The sequence below is a fragment of the Oncorhynchus mykiss genome, chromosome 25, assembly GCF_057628025.1.
Source record: "Oncorhynchus mykiss isolate SJ-2025 chromosome 25, ASM5762802v1, whole genome shotgun sequence".
In the NCBI taxonomy this organism is placed as follows: domain Eukaryota; kingdom Metazoa; phylum Chordata; class Actinopteri; order Salmoniformes; family Salmonidae; genus Oncorhynchus; species Oncorhynchus mykiss.
Genome location: NC_143046.1, coordinates 66,041,374 through 66,059,759, shown reverse-complemented (window position 1 = coordinate 66,059,759; position 18,386 = coordinate 66,041,374). Strand labels below are relative to the sequence as shown.

At 43.2% G+C, this 18,386-nt stretch overlaps 1 protein-coding gene across 4 annotated transcripts in view; it reads left to right on the top strand.

Annotated features, from left to right (window-relative positions):
- The first annotated feature begins 11,375 nt into the window (after nt 1–11,375).
- Nucleotides 11,376–18,386, top strand: part of LOC110505541 (steroid hormone receptor ERR2) — a 65,477-nt gene continuing 58,466 nt past the window's right edge. Inside the window, exon 1 of one of the 4 annotated variants that reach the window (XM_036962525.2) lies at nt 11,376–11,974. Coding sequence is in view for 2 of the 4 variants with exons in the window: in XM_036962523.2 (XP_036818418.1) it covers nt 17,667–17,716 (50 nt within the window). In the remaining 2 variants the exon portion in view is untranslated. Of the gene's footprint in view, nt 11,975–17,216; nt 17,717–18,386 lie in introns of those variants that run through there. The other 3 variants (XM_036962526.2, XM_036962523.2, XM_036962524.2) reach the window with 3 other exon arrangements.

The following is an 18,386-nucleotide window of genomic DNA, read 5'->3' as shown; positions in this document are numbered from 1 at the left end:
TCACCAATCTCCAATATTGGATTTTCCCAATACTTCTATTCGCTGAGACCTCTCTGTATTCCCATCCTGTTTAAATGACATGCTTTTTAATCAGCCAATGCGCAAAATGTCTGACTGAACTGCAGTCATTAAACCCCCACCCACACACACTGTCTGCACAGCCTATTAGAGAGATGGAAGATTATGTTCTAAATGAAGTCATTAGTTACGCAAACCTAATGATCATCCTATTTGTGTATATAAATCTGATCCATTTCCCCTGCTTTAGGCAAATATTTCTCTCTTCAAATGAATTTGGACACATTAAATAAAAACAACAACAACAACAACAACAACCAAAACAACATCAGGGCCCATAATGAAATGGAGCAGAGGCAGAGGCACTCAGGCGATTGCATTCATTACCCCTCTCCACTATATAACCCCCTTCACAGGGATTACCCCTGGTTCGGGAGAGGTTGATTATTAGTTGCTCGCAAAGGTTTAGTTCGAATCGCCCCAGTTAAATGAGAAATTACAGGCTGAGGAGAGAGGCTAATAACAGTTATTAACCCCGCGCGGGCGGCGGCGTAAAAGAGTGCCACAATAACGAGGTGCACCACCAAGGTTTGAGACACGGCGCAGCTAGTGCACCCCCGAGGAGAAGCTAACTTATTAAAATAATGAATTAGCCGACCAGATTACTGCAGCCTGCGGCAAAGGCAATTATCCCTCTCCAAATCCCCGGACAGGGCTCCCCTGCGCCACGATAAAACAAGTGCTCAGAAAGTAGGAGCCCTCCGTTCCACGCAAATGAATAGGCTGTTAATTAGGATCTCTCCCGCTGCGGGTTGCCTTCCCACAGCCACAGCCACAACACTACTACCACCACCAGAAGAGAGGGAGAAAGAGAGAGAGAAATGGAAGGATACAGAATTAGGGAAAGAGGGAGAGAATGAGAAAAATAAAGAGAGTGAGAGGAAAGAGAAGAGCAGGGGAGGAAATTAGAGGGAAATAAAGAAAGGGGGAGGGGGTTAGGAGAGAGCATAAAGAAAGGGGGAGGGGTTAGAAGAGAGCATAAAGAAAGGGAGAGGGGTTAGGAGAGAGCATAAAGAAAGGGGGAGGGGGTTAGGAGAGAGCATAAAGAAAGGGGGAGGGGGTTAGGAGAGAGCATAAAGAAAGGGGGAGGGGGTTAGGAGAGAGCATAAAGAAAGGGGGAGGGGTTAGGAGAGAGCATAAAGAAAGGGGGAGGGGGTTAGGAGAGAGCATAAAGAAAGGGGGAGGGGGTTAGGAGAGAGCATAAAGAAAGGGGGAGGGGGTTAGGAGAGAGCATAAAGAAATGGGGAGGGGTTAGGAGAGAGCATAAAGAAAGGGGGAGGGGGTTAGTAGAGAGCATAAAGAAAGGAGAAGGGGGTTAGGAGAGAGCATAAAGAAAGGCAGCAGACAAGAAAAGAGAGTGACAGTGAGTGAGAGAGAGCAGACAGTCCTGGTGGCCCTGATTGTTAGCTCTGTGTGAGAGGCCCCTGTGGAAACAAACAGAGAGAAGCCAATCCCAGCCAGAGCCCAGGGCTGTGCTCTCTGCGCAGCAGAGCTTTTTGGGAGCGTGTGTGTGCTTGTGTGGCCTGACTGGTTGTCATAGTCATCCTCAAACAGCTCAACCCTGCTCTCCACAGTGTGTTAGACATGCTGTATACTGTCAACAACTCTGGCACTGTGATTGAGCAGTCTGAGTCTGACAATGACACTGACAACTGGGACTGCAATGTTTATGTAGTGTCGTCACAAAGTGGATTACTTTTATTCCAGGCCTTACACTCAGTTACTAACAATTGGCTGGCTATACAGTGTAAATACGCTCAGACCATCTTCTTTCCAAGTCCACTAAGGGTTAAATCTATCCTCTCCTGAAGGTGAGTGGGCCATCAGTTCTGGCTTATAAAGAAAGTCGGGCAAGGAAGGGTGACAAGTGAAGTAGGGCAAAGGCAACCCTGAAAAAGAGTCCTGCTGTACTTTATGACATAAATCCACCTCTTAATGATTATAAATACTAAAGTGTCACATGCTTGACACCATGAACCAAATTTGGCCACATTCTGCTTTCACCTTCCAACTCCACATCAGTAGGTTTCAGAAAGTTTTCAAGTCTGGACTCACCTTGTCCTGTGTAGCTATACTTATAGAGTTTAGCAATGCCTTGTCAAAACCTGAAGACTATGCCAAAATGAATGGCTAACACACATGGCATTCTTTTAAGTGGTTCTCTATGAAATTGCTTGCTGTATTTGCTTAAAATAAATGCACTAACTGGCATTTGAGCGACTGGTAAGTTGAAGATATGCAGATGTGTCTGCTACTGGTATTTTATATGTTACCAACTGTATGGCGCTAACTTATGCAGTCCCCTGGTTTATTCACTCTTTATTTGGTGTAATAACACTGATATGACTCCCTATGGATCATTTCTACATTTTTCTACGGGTTCTTACATCCTCTGCTACATGACTGCCTTAGATATATTCATTATCCATTATAATAGTCAAAGTTACTCCTAGGTGTTTTACACTACTGAATTCTATTAGGAGAGATATATGTTTTAAATCATGAATTTCCTCAACATATATTTTGCTACTCATTGTTGTCCAATCCATATGTTTATTTAGAAATAGACATCTTATCTAGAAACAAACAGCTTCAAACAGTGATTGTAAATCTTTACCCTTTTGTGTCATGATTTTTTACCCCAAGAGAAAGATTATACAGTCATGCAGATAGGCAGTGCATGAATAAAGACGTTCTGTTGCGGTGTATATGTGCCTCCCAGGCTTGACATGAATGAAATTCCATGTAATTTGAATGGCTTTTATAGGGGCCAGGATTCTTTGAAATCCAGTGCAGTAGCTGGCTGCCACTAGCCTTCAGAACACTGAAGTCATGTAGACAGGGCCAATTAATGGCCCAGCATTTCTGAGGGACGGAATGAAGAGCTTTGAAAGGATTCCTCCACCTTAAATCTCCCCGTGCTGCGCAGCCAGCTCCCTGACCGCCTGTGAAGAACAATCAAACAGCAGCTCCCCCCTCCTATTTATCACTTTAAGACATTAGCTAGACATGGGGCTGAATATTAACGAGCTCCTTTGCCAGGCAGTTCCACACCAGAGCCTGCATGTGGCAACATACATTTTTAATCACAGGGGGGAAACGAGGGGTCTGTCATCTATTACTGTGTGCTTACCACTCCACAAATACTCTGGGACTCTCATAACAGTCAAAACTAATAAACTTCTATAGCACTTTCTGTGCACATTTCTATTAAAATACAAATAGAGGCTTCAATATGATAAGGACAAAATAGTGGATTTTTTTGTGTTATTGTACTGATCTTACAATATCACACTTGAATGTTTTTATGCTATTACTGTACCCATATCCATACTATTCAAATATAAATTTCTGCAGGCATATCCAGCCCAGGTTACCAATTTATCCCAAATTAAATTCCATTTAGGTCCTATATCTCCATGAGGAAGACCTGTTCCTGAGCCATTATCTCCTTTCCTCTCTGTATGGCTGTCTCCTGTCTCCTAGCTCCTAGCTCCATCAGCTCCCTGGGCACACTCCACTCTACATGTACAGTAAGACTGCTGGACTCAGGCAGCGGTGTGTGGACCTGGGCTCTCCCTCTTAATTGGAGTCATGTTCTCCAGAGCCTGGAGATTGGAGATGCCCTGGCATGGTCCTCCTTGGTGCTGTAAGGGGGCTATGATGATCCCCCCTCCCTAGGTCTACCACTGGGTCTCCAATAGCGCCACATGGCACCCTGGTCACCAGGTCACACAGCTGCTGTTCAAAATCAAATAAAATCACATTTTATTCGTCACATACACATATTTAGCAGATGTTGTTGCGGGTGTAGTGAAATGCTTGTGTTCCGAGCTCCAACAATGCAGTAGTATTTAAATATTCACAACAATACACACAGATCTATAAGTAAAATAATGGAATTAAGAAATATATAAATATTTGATCGAGCAATGTCGGAGTGGCATTGACTACAATCCAGTAGAATAGAATAGAGTATATGCATATGAGATGAGTAAAGCAGTATGAAAACATTATTAAAGTGGCCAGCAATATCAAGTCTATGTATATAAGGCAGTTGTAACAACACTGGTAGAGAAAGGAAGATGGGGAGAGGAGAAATTCACAACCACAACGTAAGAGAGAATCACTGCTTTGTTGGAAACATAAGTCTTTAAAACAATAAAACAAAATTCCAATGAATTTCTACAAAGTAATCAAGTCATGATATGAAATTAGATGTTTTGTAAGATAACCGTTTGGTTCATGGTCAATGAGTGAAATATTATCTAGAGTGAGATTTATTATACAATCTATGTTTCATTTGTTTAGATGATAACATATAAATCACAATGTTTAGTGTGGAAATTACACTGATCAGCTGAATGAGGTAGAGCATGCAGGGCTGCTTCTGCCAGCCTTGATCAATCTCAATCCCATTCACAGCCTCCTAAATTGAAAACTAAGGAAAGTAATTTTGTGCTCAATGGAAGTTTTCCTTTGGAAATGTTGCCTTCCATTAAGAATCAAATTAAGTGCTGGACCACTGCTTTCTGAGAGTCACTTTTAACTGCTCCCCCCACCACCAACAGCATCATCTCCACCACGATGTGCACACATAAACACATGCACCCACCTACGCACACACTTTTAACTGCTCCCCCCACCACCAACAGCATCATCTCCACCACGATGTGCACACATAAACACATGCACCCACCTACGCACACACTTTTAACTGCTCCCCCCACCACCAACAGCATCATCTCCACCACGATGTGCACACATAAACACATGCACCCACCTACGCACACACTTTTAACTTGTGATTTATTATGTTCTCGTGAAGGTAGCCCAGATTGGCATGCTGTTGAATGAGAGGTGGTTGTTCCACTGCACAATGGTGTGTGCGTTTGTGCATGTCTGTGCGTTTGTGCATGTCTGTGCGTGTGTGTGTGTGCGTGCGTGTGTGTGTGTGTGTGTTTGCGCACGAGCGCAATTGTGTGTCACAGAGGGGGGTGAGGGAGAGTGTGCAGCCATCATTCATTCCTGTGGGCCAGCCCTTGCAGCACGTGGCAGCAGGTGACCAGTGTCAGACAGGAAAGGTCACAGGCCTGCAGTCTGTGCTCTCTACCCGTTTTCTGATGTAGAAAACCATAGACACAGACCTTGACTCAATATGAAAGCATTGTGCACATCTCATATCCTCAGAAGACATACTGAAATGTAGACTCTCCAAATAATGCCAGCAACAGCTGGATATACAGGCTTCAGTATGCTTCAATTCACAACAATACACACAAATCTAAAAGTAAAATAATGGAATTTAGAAATATATAAATATTTGATCAAGCATGTCGGAGTGGCATTGACTACAATCCAGTAGAATAGAATAGAGTATATACATATGAGATGAGTAAAGCAGTATGAAAGCATTATTAAAGTGGCCAGCGATATCAAGTCTATGTATATAAGGCAGTTGTAACAACACTGGTAGAGAAAGGAAGATGGGGAGAGGAGAAATTCTTAACCACAACGTAAGAGAGAATGGATGGGATGACCAGTGAGATATACCTGCTGGAGCGCGTGCTACGGGTGGGTGTTGTTATCGTGACCAGTGAGCTGAGATAAGGCGCAGCTTTACCTAGCAAAGACTTATAGATGACCTGGAGCCAGTGGGTCAGGCGGCGAATATGTAGCCAGGGCCAGCCGACTAGAGCATACAGGTCGCAGTGGTGGGTGGTATATGGGGCTTTGGTGACAAAACGGATGGCACTGTGATAGACTGCATCCAGTTTGCTGAGTAGAGTGTTGGAGGCTATTTTGTAAATGACATGGCCGAAGCCGAGGATCGGTAGGATAGTCAGTTTTACTAGGGTATGTTTGGTGACGTGAGTGAAGGATGCTTTGTTGCAGAATAGAAAGCCGATTCTAGATTTAATTTTGGATTGAAGATGTTTAATATGAGTCTGGAAGGAGAGTTTACAGTCTAGCCACACACCTAGGTATTTGTAGTTGTCCACATATTCTAAGTCAGAACCGTCCAGAGTAGTGATGCTAGTCGGGCGGGCGGGTGCGGGCAGCAAATGGTTGAAAAGCATGCATTTAGTTTTTCTAGCGTTTAAGAGCAGTTGGAGGCCAGGAAGGAAGGAGTGTTGTATGGCATTGAAGCTCGTCTGGAGGTTAGTTAACACAGTGTCCAAAGAAGGGCTAGATGTACAGTATCCAGCATGGTGTCGTCTGCGTAGAGGTGGATCAGGGAATCAGCAAGAGCGACATCGTTGATATATACAGAGAAAATAGTCGGCCCGAGAATGGAACCATGTGGTACCCCATAGAAACTGCCAGAGGTCCGGACAACAGGATTTGACACACTGAACTATGTCTGAGAAGTAGCTGGTGAACCAGGCGAGGCAGTCATTTGAGAAACCAAGGCTGTTGAGTCTGCCGATAAGAATACGGTGATTGACAGAGTATTTTTTAAATTTTATTTTGCCCCAATTTCGTGGTATCCAATTGCTTTAGTAGCTACTATCTTGTCTCATCGCTACAACTCCCGTACGGGCTCGGGAGAGACAAAGGTTGAAAGTCATGCATCCTCCGATACACAACCCAACCAAGCCGCACTGCTTCTTAACACAGCGCGCATCCAACCCGGAAGTCAGCCGCACCAATGTGTCAGAGGAAACACCATGCACCTGTAACGGATGTGAAACGGCTAGCTTAGTTAGCGGTGCGCGCTAAGTAGCGTTTCAATCGGTGACGTCACTTGCTCTGAGACCTTGAAGTAGTAGTTCCCCTTGCTCTGCAAGGGCCACGGCTTTTGTGGAGCGATGGGTAACGATGCTTCGAGGGTGACTGTTGTTGATGTGTGCAGAGGGTCCCTGGTTCGCGCCCGGGTATGGGCGAGGGGACGGTTTAAAGTTATACATTGATGCTGTTGACCCGGATCACTGGTTGCTGCGGAAAAGGAGGAGGTCAAAAGGGGGGTGAGTGTAACGGATGTGAAACGGCTAGCTTAGTTAGCAGTGCACGCTAAGTAGCGTTTCAATCGGTGACGTCACTTGCTCTGAGACCTTGAAGTAGTAGTTCCCCTTGCTCTGCAAGGGCCGTGGCTTTTGTGGAGCGATGGGTAACGATGCTTCGAGGGTGACTGTTGTTGATGTGTGCAGAGGGTCCCTGGTTCGCACCCGGGTATGGGCGAGGGGACGGTCTAAAGTTATACTGTTACACACCTGGCAACCTTGGTTAGCGTGCACTGCACCCGGCCCGCCACAGGAGTCGCTGGTGTGCGATGAGTCAAGGATATCCCTACTGGCGAAGCCCTCCCTAACCCGGACGATGCTGGGCCAATTGTGCGTCACCCCACGGACCTCCTGGTCGCGGCCGGTTGCAACAGAGCCTGGGTGCGAAAGTGTGCGAGAGTCTCTGGTATACAGCGCCCTTAACCACTGCGCCACCCGGGAGGCCCGATTGACATAGTCAAAAGCCTTGGCCAGGTCAATGAAGACGGCTGCACAGTCCAATCTTTTATCAATTGCGGTTATGATATCGTTTAGTACCTTGAGTGTGGCTGAGGTGCACCCGTGACCAGCTCGGAAACCGGATTGCACAGCGAAGAAGGGATTCGAAATGGTCAGTGATCTGTTTATTAATTTGGCTTTTTAATTTGGCAGGATGTATATAGGTCTATAACAGTTTGGTCTAGAGAATCACCCCCTTTGAAGAGGGGGATGACCGCAGCAGCTTTCCAATCTTTAGGGATCTCGGATGATACAAAAGAGAGGTTGAACAGACTGGTAATAGGGGTTGCAACAATGGCGGCGGATAAATTTAGAAAGAGAGGGTCCAGATTGTCTAGCCCAGCTGATTTGTACGGTTCCAGGTTTTGCAGCTCTTTCAGAACATCTGCATTCTGGATTTGGGTGAAGGAGAAGCTGGGGAAGCTTGGGCAAGTAGCTGCGGGGGGTGCGGAGCTGTTGGCCAGGGTTGGGGTAGCCAGGAGGAAAGCATGGCCAGCTGTAGAGAAATGCTTGTTGAAATTCTCGATTATCGTGGATTTATCGGTGGTGACAGTGTTACCTAGCCTCAGTGCAGTGGGCAGCTGAGAGGAGGTGCTCTTGTTCTCCATGGACTAGATCAAGGTGTATTGCTCTTGTTTCATCCTCTCCACGGCCTCAGGGGTGTCTTCCGTTGATTGCATTACATTCACTGCAACCTTCCCCTCATTAGTGGCAACTATGTTTCAACTCCTTATTTCGCATGGCTGATCTGAGGCCACACACGCCGGCATGCACACACACAATTATTGTAGGGCATTTTTTTTGGCTACACATGCCCATTTTTTGTCTTAGATTTAAGTCGCGATGGACATGGAAGATGAAGCGGGTTACGATTAGATTTAAATCGTATAGAGTAGCTATATTTTTGGTTGTAAGATAAATATTTTTGTTTAAGATCATTTTCACATATGACATGTGCAAATGAAACCATTGTACTGGCCACTCTATTGTGAAAAAAGGGCATTGATAGGAAGGTAGATAGGACTGATCAATTGGAAGTGCAGTTTTCTCCCTAGGCCTTCCTTCATATCTCTACCTCCTGTATGTGCTGCGGAGGGGTCGGGGGTAGGGTCAGGTAAATGGTGGCGTGGGTGGGCTTCTGCCCCTTTATCAATCAAGATTTTAATTACACACGTCCAGGGTGACAGCTAGATTAGAAACCAATCAACGCTATCGGCCACAACATCTAATTACTGTTTATTGACAGATATGGGCCCCTTCACTTTCCCAAATAAGATACACCTCCCCCACCCCTTACACAAAGAGGAACTGCTCCTACTGTCCATGAAAGACTTTATGATTAGTAACTCTCTACTTGGAAATCAATGTATGCTTATGGAGGCAGGCATTCCCCCAAGTATTCTATGGTAGTCTGTGTCAAGTTATCTATGGAGCTGAAGACATTTGATCACATGTAGCCTGAAAAAACAAGAACCTGAATTAGGACCAGTGATTTTACACGTAATTGGACACTACCACCCATTAATCTCTCCTAACACTATGTCCAAGTGTTGCCAGTTTTGCTGGTGTTGGGACAGTATTTTGGGTGTTTTCCATAGTTCAGCTGTCAGTTCCTCCTGCATTTATGCTATTTTAATGACCAGTGGTGACCGACCCCTGAGCTCTGACCCTGAGGACCATACAGGTAGACCATCAGGCACCGTGAACCCCGATGTGCAGAATGCTGCTTCCCAGACCATTCTCCCTGCATCCTTGGGAGCATGGAGCTCCATGCTCTGCTACTCTATGCAACTCTGGAGCACGTCTGTCTACTCTCCATCAGCTGTTTGACAACCCCCACCACCACACTGAGCACTTCACCGTTAAAGCCGAGAATCTGCCTCAGGTAAATATGGAGTCAATTATTGGATTATTGTTATTTCATTTGGCCGTGTAGTAATGGCTGGATTATAAACATTGCAGAGTATAGATTTCCTGTCAGATCCTATGAATCAAACATCCTTATCTCATTTCCAGACTGCCTCTCCACCCAGCACTGCCATCTCCCAACCAGGGAATCCGGGGGAGCAGAAAGAACAGCCCTGCAGCCAGCCAGCACAGCTCAGCACAGTACAGGCACTCCAAACTCCATTCAAAGATTTCAAAAACCACTTAGGACTCCTGCCCATATTTGTTAAGCAAGTAAATCTACGGGGTGAGGTGCACTGAATTTAGAGAGAGGGGAAGAGAAGGGAGAGAGATAGGACAAGGGGGAAAAGGGAGAGAGATGTCTTCCAAATGAAATTTGGAGGATGGGGGATGGAGGTGAGCTGACAGCAGGTGGAGTTAGTGAAGCTGCCCTTTGATTTGGTTTGAACCATGGGAAAGAAAAATGTTTGTCTTTCTTTGAATTATGCAACGTTTTTGAAAGGGAGTTGAGATTAATGCCTGGTTTGTTTGATCCCGGGACATCACTAATGGCGGTTCTGTCTGATGGTTGATGTTTCTTAGCTCATCTCTCTGCCTGTTTGACATGAGAGTTACTTCACTGGGTTTACAACATCATCATGATTGGGTTAGTGGAACAGTGTAGAGCAGTAGGAAAACAACCATCCACGGAGCTTACCTTACAGTCTCTATCCAGCTCTCTCCTCACATCTATAGAAAGATGAGAATATTAAGAGAATAATACCATTATAATGTATGCCAACCCCGAAAAGCATGAGTGTGCTGTAGTTTGAGGAGAAATCAGTCTATTCATTCATCCCACCAAGGCACTGATAATAACTCCATGCATGCATGGAAACACACTGGTTTCATTGACCTGCTTACTAAGTGAGGCAATAATCACCTTGAAATGTAACCATCTGAGGAAGAGTCTTTTCATTGGGAACTAAACAGGGCCACTGTTGTAATTCCTCAGACCTGATGGATGCTGTGCCTTTAACAAATTGCATTTATAGATTTTCCCTTTGAAGGGATAATCTGATCTCTTAATTTATATTTCTACCATGAAACACAAGTGATCTTTCCAACCCCCTGGTGCACCTCAATTGGAATACATTTTCACATGCACTTAATCGCATTCAAATATATTGATGTTTTTTATGTGACTGACTATTTTATAATTTGAATGTAACTTAATGTTCTCTTTCAAATGTATTTATCAATAGCCTATCAACATGGACCCTAAACTTGTATATTTAGCCTATGAATTGAATGAATGGGTTAATTATACAAACATAGTACATGTTGTTGCTGGCAGGTTCCTGCCATTAGTTCAGTTCCTGAATTGCAATGTGTTATTGTACAATAAAAATGCCTCCCTTGTCCTCGGTGGTCTGGTGAAATACCACTCCCTCTAGCGGAGATAATGCAATTGGCGCGCTTGGTAGTCCCTACACAAACTGCATACGCCTTCAAAGCAAGTGTATTCAGGAATGAGGGGTCATCTCAGTTTAGGGTCAGCGTTAAATGGAAGAGTTTTTGAATTATTATCCCATAATGTTGTCTTTAAAGGTATGCTACTTGATGACAGACAACTCATTAGATGTCTCTATTTTTTACTTTCTATTTGACATAATTGCCCACAGAAACCTATGAAACAATGGATTTGATAACACGCATATCAAACATTGCACATTACTTTTCTGCTATAGTAAATTCAATACTGACACCATCAGTGGCCTACAGTCCACGACACTAATTGCAGCAACTCGATGCAACTGCATATTTCCAAGAGGCAAAACTAATTAGGCTACAAGTTTTCATACAATAACTGAACTAAGGTCATTGTGAAGAAAGGGGTTCCTGATCATTTGCATACACATCTGGCCCCCATATGCACCGTCTCAAACTTCCTGAGGGTCTGTCACAGTGTTAGCAGCTATGCGATACTGTTGCGACGCCCTGATCTCACTCTGCTGCAGACGCTACGCTACTATTGTCTTGTTATTTATTCATCAACAGTGGAATCCAACCGACCTTTTCCAGAACTACTGTGGTATTCAAGATTTGCACCGAGTGTCAACTGTCACTGCTGTTTTCTTGGTGAAGATGTACACTAACCCAGGGGCACACGTTGCTGTTATGGACCCCGAGGGGGAGGAGAGAGAGAGGGCAAATATTCTATGTCAGTTATCCAAATTATCTCCGACTTTTTCTCCGTAACTGTAGCAGTAAAGGTCAGTAGTGGCTTCAAACAGCTGTATAGGCAACCTAGGTCTCTGCAACGATTTTGGTGTCGCCGCAGGGGATGGACTGAGAGGGCAAAGGCTGGAGGAGGAGTTGATAGCTGCCTACATGACTAAAACTGCACATTCACAATCATAGGGAAAGAGCCGCTATTACGCTATTGAAGACAGCACTCCTACGCATTAGCACCTGGGGGACTTGATATGACCTGTCTGTGTAAGGTAGAGTATTCTCAACCACTTTTCTCTTCCATTTATTATCATGGGCCCACTTTTCTGAATCTATTTACAAGTTGGCAGTTTGTAAAACTTCATCTTTAGCCATTGAGTTAAAGGTTGATTCAAATATTTTGAATGAAAGATGGTCACAAATTAAGTTTTGTATTTTGATGGGAGTTAGTGTGTGTCTGTTATGTCATGCAACTTTTTAAAAGTGCATATTTCACTATGTTACTGATGTGAAGTGCTGTTGTTATTGATTAGGCTGTAGTTTTGTTCTGTCCCGGTTGGCAACTCTTATCCATGTAGTTTGCCAACTTGCAAAATAGCAGCCTCAAACCCTACGCAACGTTTTAATAATCACCCCGCTATATTCAATGTTTCATAACTATGGACAAGTTCAACATGCACTCTTTTATTCGTTTCTTTTTTTTCTTAATGATTTTCTTTTGTATTGATTGTGGCTCTGAATCAAAGAGCCGTGATGATGGCTGCCTGTTTTAATGAAGGACTGTTAATCAATGGAGCTGAAATTTAAATCAACTTGAAGTGCGTCGCACGCGTCTCATAGGCAAAATGAAAAACAGAAACATGATGTGAGAGAGAGCTAGAGAGAGGGGAGGACTTCCGCTAAAGCCAAACGGTCAACACAATTGCTTTCCCATGTCGTAGCTATTCATCGGTAACCTTAACTTCATAACATCACTCGGTCCAGTGTTGAGTGAGTTGTTGTTCGGTAGAGAGGCGAGTAGGAGCATTGTCAGTTCGAATCCCGGGTCCCGGGAAAATAATCTGGTGGGAAGTGAGCTGGCAACTGGAGTGATACCATTGCCTGCCGTTGATCCCTTGAACAAGCACTTAACCTCACCCCGCGGCACCCAGTGTGGCACTCCACCACATCTCTCCAAATCCTGTGTGTCTTTCTGGTTGTTGGGTTTAATGTGGAGGTGAAATGTTGGTTTGACCATGTGTGCAATTGACCAGTAAATAATTATCAAAATTAACTCTGTGGGAGTACAATTCTCGTGCCAGCGCCAGCGAATCTCGGGAAGCAAGGCCCTTTCTACTTTGCTCCCATGTTTACTGCACTGCTCTCTTGTTACCATCTTGAATATCAGATGTGTAAGACCAAAATACTTTACTGAATGTTTTCTAGGCTACTATTGGTCAAATTTGACTAAAAACTTAGCCAAGTTAGCGTACTATTGTTATTTATTGCCTTTTTGAAATTCCAAACATTTGGGCCTATGCGGTGTGGCCTATTCTTTCATTCATATAACAGCCCCTGTATCCATAATTTTGAGACAGATTAAATCGTTGAGAAACTCAAATTCTAGCTACTTTGAAACCAGAAGCCTAGGCTACTTGTTGGGTCAAAACAGGTCATGTTAGATGAAATGGACACAATGCATATTTTAGTACTTCATAATTGTGTGGTGACACAAACACATGCACGCACACACACATACATACACACACACACACACACACACACACACACACACACACACACAAATGCACATACACACACTGCTTCAACATGTTGATATTCTTATCGAATATGTATTTATTGTCTAAGCCTCTATGTCAGATTTGCAGAGTACCAATTCCTCTTTGGTTCTCGGTGTGCAATGAAATAAGGGAGCTCTGTGAGTGTAACACTACCCAAAGTCTTGTATGACATGAATTGTGCGTGCTGTATTACTTTCTGTCATAACTCTGCTTCCACATTTGCTCTCCTAAGAGTGATCAAGTGTGTTCAATGCATCGAGCAGGTCTCTTCTCTTTTTTGCATCCGATTCTCCCTGTTAAATCAGCTGCCACTGCGATAAGGGAAGGTTTCATAACACACCTGATAAGAGGGCATTATGAACAACATAACTTTTATAACTGAGTTTACACTACAACAGTCTGGCCAATGTCATCCAGTAAGCACTGGAAGGGAAGTGTAATATTTCTCTATTATATTACATCATCTCCTTCTCTGATATGCATGCAGCTTGTAAATGTTGGCATTATCAATTGTGGTAGACACGCAATGAATAAGGATGATCTTGGCATATGAACATGAATATGTAACCCTGTAAATGATCCCAGTCACTAAAACCTGTGTGTGTGTGTGTGTGTGTGTGTGTGTGTGTGTGTGTGTGTGTGTGTGTGTGTGTGTGTGTGTGTGTGTGTGTGTGTGTGTGTGTGTGTGTGTGCGTGCGCGTGCGTGTGTGTGTGTGTGTCTGTTTTATTTTTTTTTATGGAGGATTCCAGCACTGACCCAGCCATTTTCATATGCATTCCAAAGGGATTTCTCCCATCCCTTTAACCAAATTTGTTTCAGAATATCTAAGACATCAATCATCCATTGAATACAATGCTCGATATTGATGCCTTTAGCACATGCCATAGCATGTTCTTGTAGTAGCTAGCGGCTTACAGCTGTAGTTTAAAGTAGTTTACAGCTCTTTGATAATATATAGTTGTTTTTTTACATATGCTTATTTATGAAATCCCTTGTCAGCATTGTCTGTCATTTGCACCATGTTTCTGCAGGGTTTTATCTGGGTCAAGGAAATTGGGTAGCACCTTGTTTTGAAGAAAACATGTAGTCCTGATTTGCTCCGGATATTTCTCATTATTCCATTGGCATATTCAGTCAGATTTGTTGCAACTTCAGCAAACATGTAAGGTTTTATCATTAATTCACACTAGTTCAATTTTGGATTGTATATTGTGTCTTATAGTAGCTGCCATGTCAATCATTAGCTTAGATGTGGAAATAGAGTTCTTTGGTGTACTGTTAGTCATTTTGTGTCTTTAAAGAAAGACTATATGTTTTAATGTGTGCTGCTTTATTTATTTGTTAAACAAGGCAAGTCAGTTAAGAACAAATTCCTATTTAAATTGACAACTTACCCCAGCCGATAGGAATCCCAATCACAGCCAGATGTGATGAAGCCTGGATTTGAACCAGGTACTGCTGTGACACCTCTTGCACTGAGATGCTGTGCCTTAGAACACAGCGTCACTCCAGAGCCCGGGGATAGCTCCCCCAAATTACACAATCACACATTGGTTTCCTTACCCTGTAAGCAGTATATGGACAAGGAGTGACAGCGATCCATGCTTTGGTTTAGTTTCCCTGGTACTGTTTCCACATGCTAACATTTTAGCATTTGTGGCACAAATCCCATTCAAGTCATGGGACCAATATTAGCATTTTTTTGTGCATCATGTTCAAATCATCGATAAGTGACTTTGTTAAGCAGTCAATTCTAGATACTTTCGTATGATTTGGACATGATGCTTGAAATATGCTAGTGTTGATCAAGTCCTGTGTTGATCAATAGCGATTGTGTGATGTTTTTGCATCGATTACGGTTAAGAGCCGATGAATAGAACTGGATTATTTGTCAAGCTGGAATACCATCATGTAGTTGTGGGGCAGTCCTATTTTATTAGAGATATACTGTTACTGTACCACAGTAGGGAGAGATACGTTTCCCACCTGCTCTCGTTCTGTGCCCTATTGGTAGACATTGTACTCACTTCCCCAAGTGGTCGACTCTTCAATTATCAAATTATTAAAGCAACTATGAAAAGTAAGGCACTGGCCACCATCGTTGAACTTTCTATATTCAAGAAGAGCTTATGAAATAGGAGTGAGGTCTACTCTTTCTATTTCATTTATCCCAGCAGTCAGCCATTGTCAGACTGCTCTTTTCTCCTTTAAGATGGCGTGTTAAGCTGTGCTCTTATAATATGGGGATACAGTAACATGAAGACCCTCATTGACTGTGAAATGCTATCTGCATTCTTCACATTCTTCCTGGGCTTGACCAACAGTGAAATACAGGCGGTTTTAAACTGAGGTCAGAGAAGACAGGGCTGGATTTTCCACTGCTTTAGATGCTGATGCGCTCTCAGAGTTTGAGTTATGGCTTGAGATCATCTCTTACAGCTGGTGAAAGGTCCACAATAGTCCTTCACATGTAACACCAAGTGCAAATGGCCACGCACAGCTCAATACATGGATTTACTTTCCTCAATGGTTCCAAAGTTGTTTTCTATTGCAAGTAAAGAAATACATCAGTTCCCGGTTGTGTCTGTGCTGTAGTTTCAGTTTTCTGTTAGTGCGTCTTTTGACTTGTTCTGAATCAAAACAATCAAAACACATCCGATTTGGTTATACTTCTGCAGAAATGTCTCTGGTAAACTTAAAAGCCACTACTGCTGTTAGTTGGAAACAGTTTTTAATAAGATTGTTTAATGAGTAATTTGTGTTGCTGCATTGTGCAGCATTGTGTTGCTGCATTGTGCAGCATTGTGTTGCTGCATTGCTTTATTGTGGTTGTATGTAAACAAAACCAAAAATTGCTGATGGACTCTTGTCATTGTTGTGCAATTTGTTTTTGTTAAAAATATACATACTGTATGGTCATAAAAAGTCCCTGTGAAGTTTCAGCACATTCAAAAGAATATACATAATAATTATGATACCACCTTTTTGCAAAAAAAAGAGAGAATTGTTAGCTATTCAACTTTTTATAAAAGCTTTATTTTTGTGAAGCTGAAAAGTAAAGGTTGAATTGAATCAATCAATAATAATGATGTTTGTTCTACAATAAACAGTATGTTTAGCTGTTTCCCTAACTAATTGAGATTCAGTGGGCTCAAGGGGGATTCAGTGGGCTCAATTGACTCTGTACCAGGTACCTGTTGTATTCGGAGCATGTGACAATGTTTTTGTTGATTTGATTTGATATTTCAACATCAATAGGGCTTGTCCAGACACTCATTTATTTATTCTTTATTTTAAACTTTCACACAGTATTTCACAAACGTTCACACGTTCACAAAATATTTACATTAATAATTTAAAAAAATATGTATATAAAAAAAGTTTTTCTAATGCCCTACAATGTGAGATTTTAGTAGTCATATTTTTGTTGGTGTAATTTTCTACTTGTTTTAGTGTGTAGTGTGAGCTCTTTAATTTGCATAGGCATGTTCTAATGTAAAGTGTATTTATCTGCCTGTTTGAATGACAGTGGCTTTGTGTATGTGTGTGTGTGTGTGTGTGTGTGTGTTTGTGTGTTTGTGTGTTTGTGTGTAGCGGAGTGCACGATTGAGTGAGCTAGGTATTGAGCGTGTGGTTCCCTCCTCCCTCATGCTCTGCTGGTCCCTCTGTCGCTTTAAGTCCTGCCCCTCGGAGCCAGCCAACAGCAGCTGTTCCATATTCATCAAGCCCTTGAGTCTTAAAGAGCCCTATCCTGACCATGGAAAGAGTCATTCCTCTCGCTCCCTCTCTCATGCTCTCTCCATCTTAGCGCTCATCCGCCGCTGCCTGCGCTTCTCTCGCTCTCTCTCTCTCACCCCCCTTTACCTCTCTCTCACCCCCCTTTACCTCTCTCTCTCTCACTCCCTCTCTCTCTCTTCCACTCCTCTCTCTCTCTCTCATATACGCACTGACACACACAACCACACACACATACCGACAGAGACACACACTCTCTTACACACAAACTCACACACACACAATCAGAAGCGAGCATACCTGTGCAGGCTGGGGGGAGTAGTGCTGGAGGGGCTTTTCACCGTTCTCTCTGAGGGCGCTGTGCTGTCATTTTGGGAGAGAAGCGGGTCTCAATTGTTTCCTATTTCCTCTTCCTCTTCTCATTCCTGGAATGCTAAAACTGGACTGATGGACATTTCAGAACTTTGTCTGCCAGACCCTCTCAGCTATCATAACCAGTAGGTGCATTTCTTTCTTTCAACCTTCCTTTTAACATACCCGTCTTTGGTGATATTGGATATAGCATTTTTCCCCTCTTGCAATCTTTCTTTCCCCTCTCTCCTTCTTTCTCTTTGTGTTTTCTTGTAGAAGTGCCTGCATTTGTTTCCGTTACAAAGGTCCTGCCAATCGTGGCGCTGAACTTTTTACTGCTATAGTAAAGATGCACTGCGCTTTTTCCTGTCTCTCTTGCTCACACACACACTAACTCACACACACATATACACACACACACACACACACAGATACACACTAATATGCACTATCTGACTCTTTCTCTCTCTCTATATATATATATGTTTTGAATGGCTGTTAATTCGTACAGGACTGTCTCCTGCCAGTGATATCCTAAAGCAACAGGGCAGGTGTCTGTGGTTATGTTCAATAGGGAGAGATTACACATTGTTAGCCGTGTGTCACTCTGTGCACATTTCATTAAGAGCATGGCCGATCAATTAAGAGGGGCTCATTGCAACGTGCGTATGTTTTTCCTAAAGAATAGAGGGAACGTGTCCTGTTGGGTTAGCAGCTTGTTCTAGGATGGCTTTGTTCTCTGTCCCTGTCCTGGCCGGACGGCCACCCTGGCAGAATCAGAATACATTTAAGGTGATTCGATTAAAGTGAATTCGT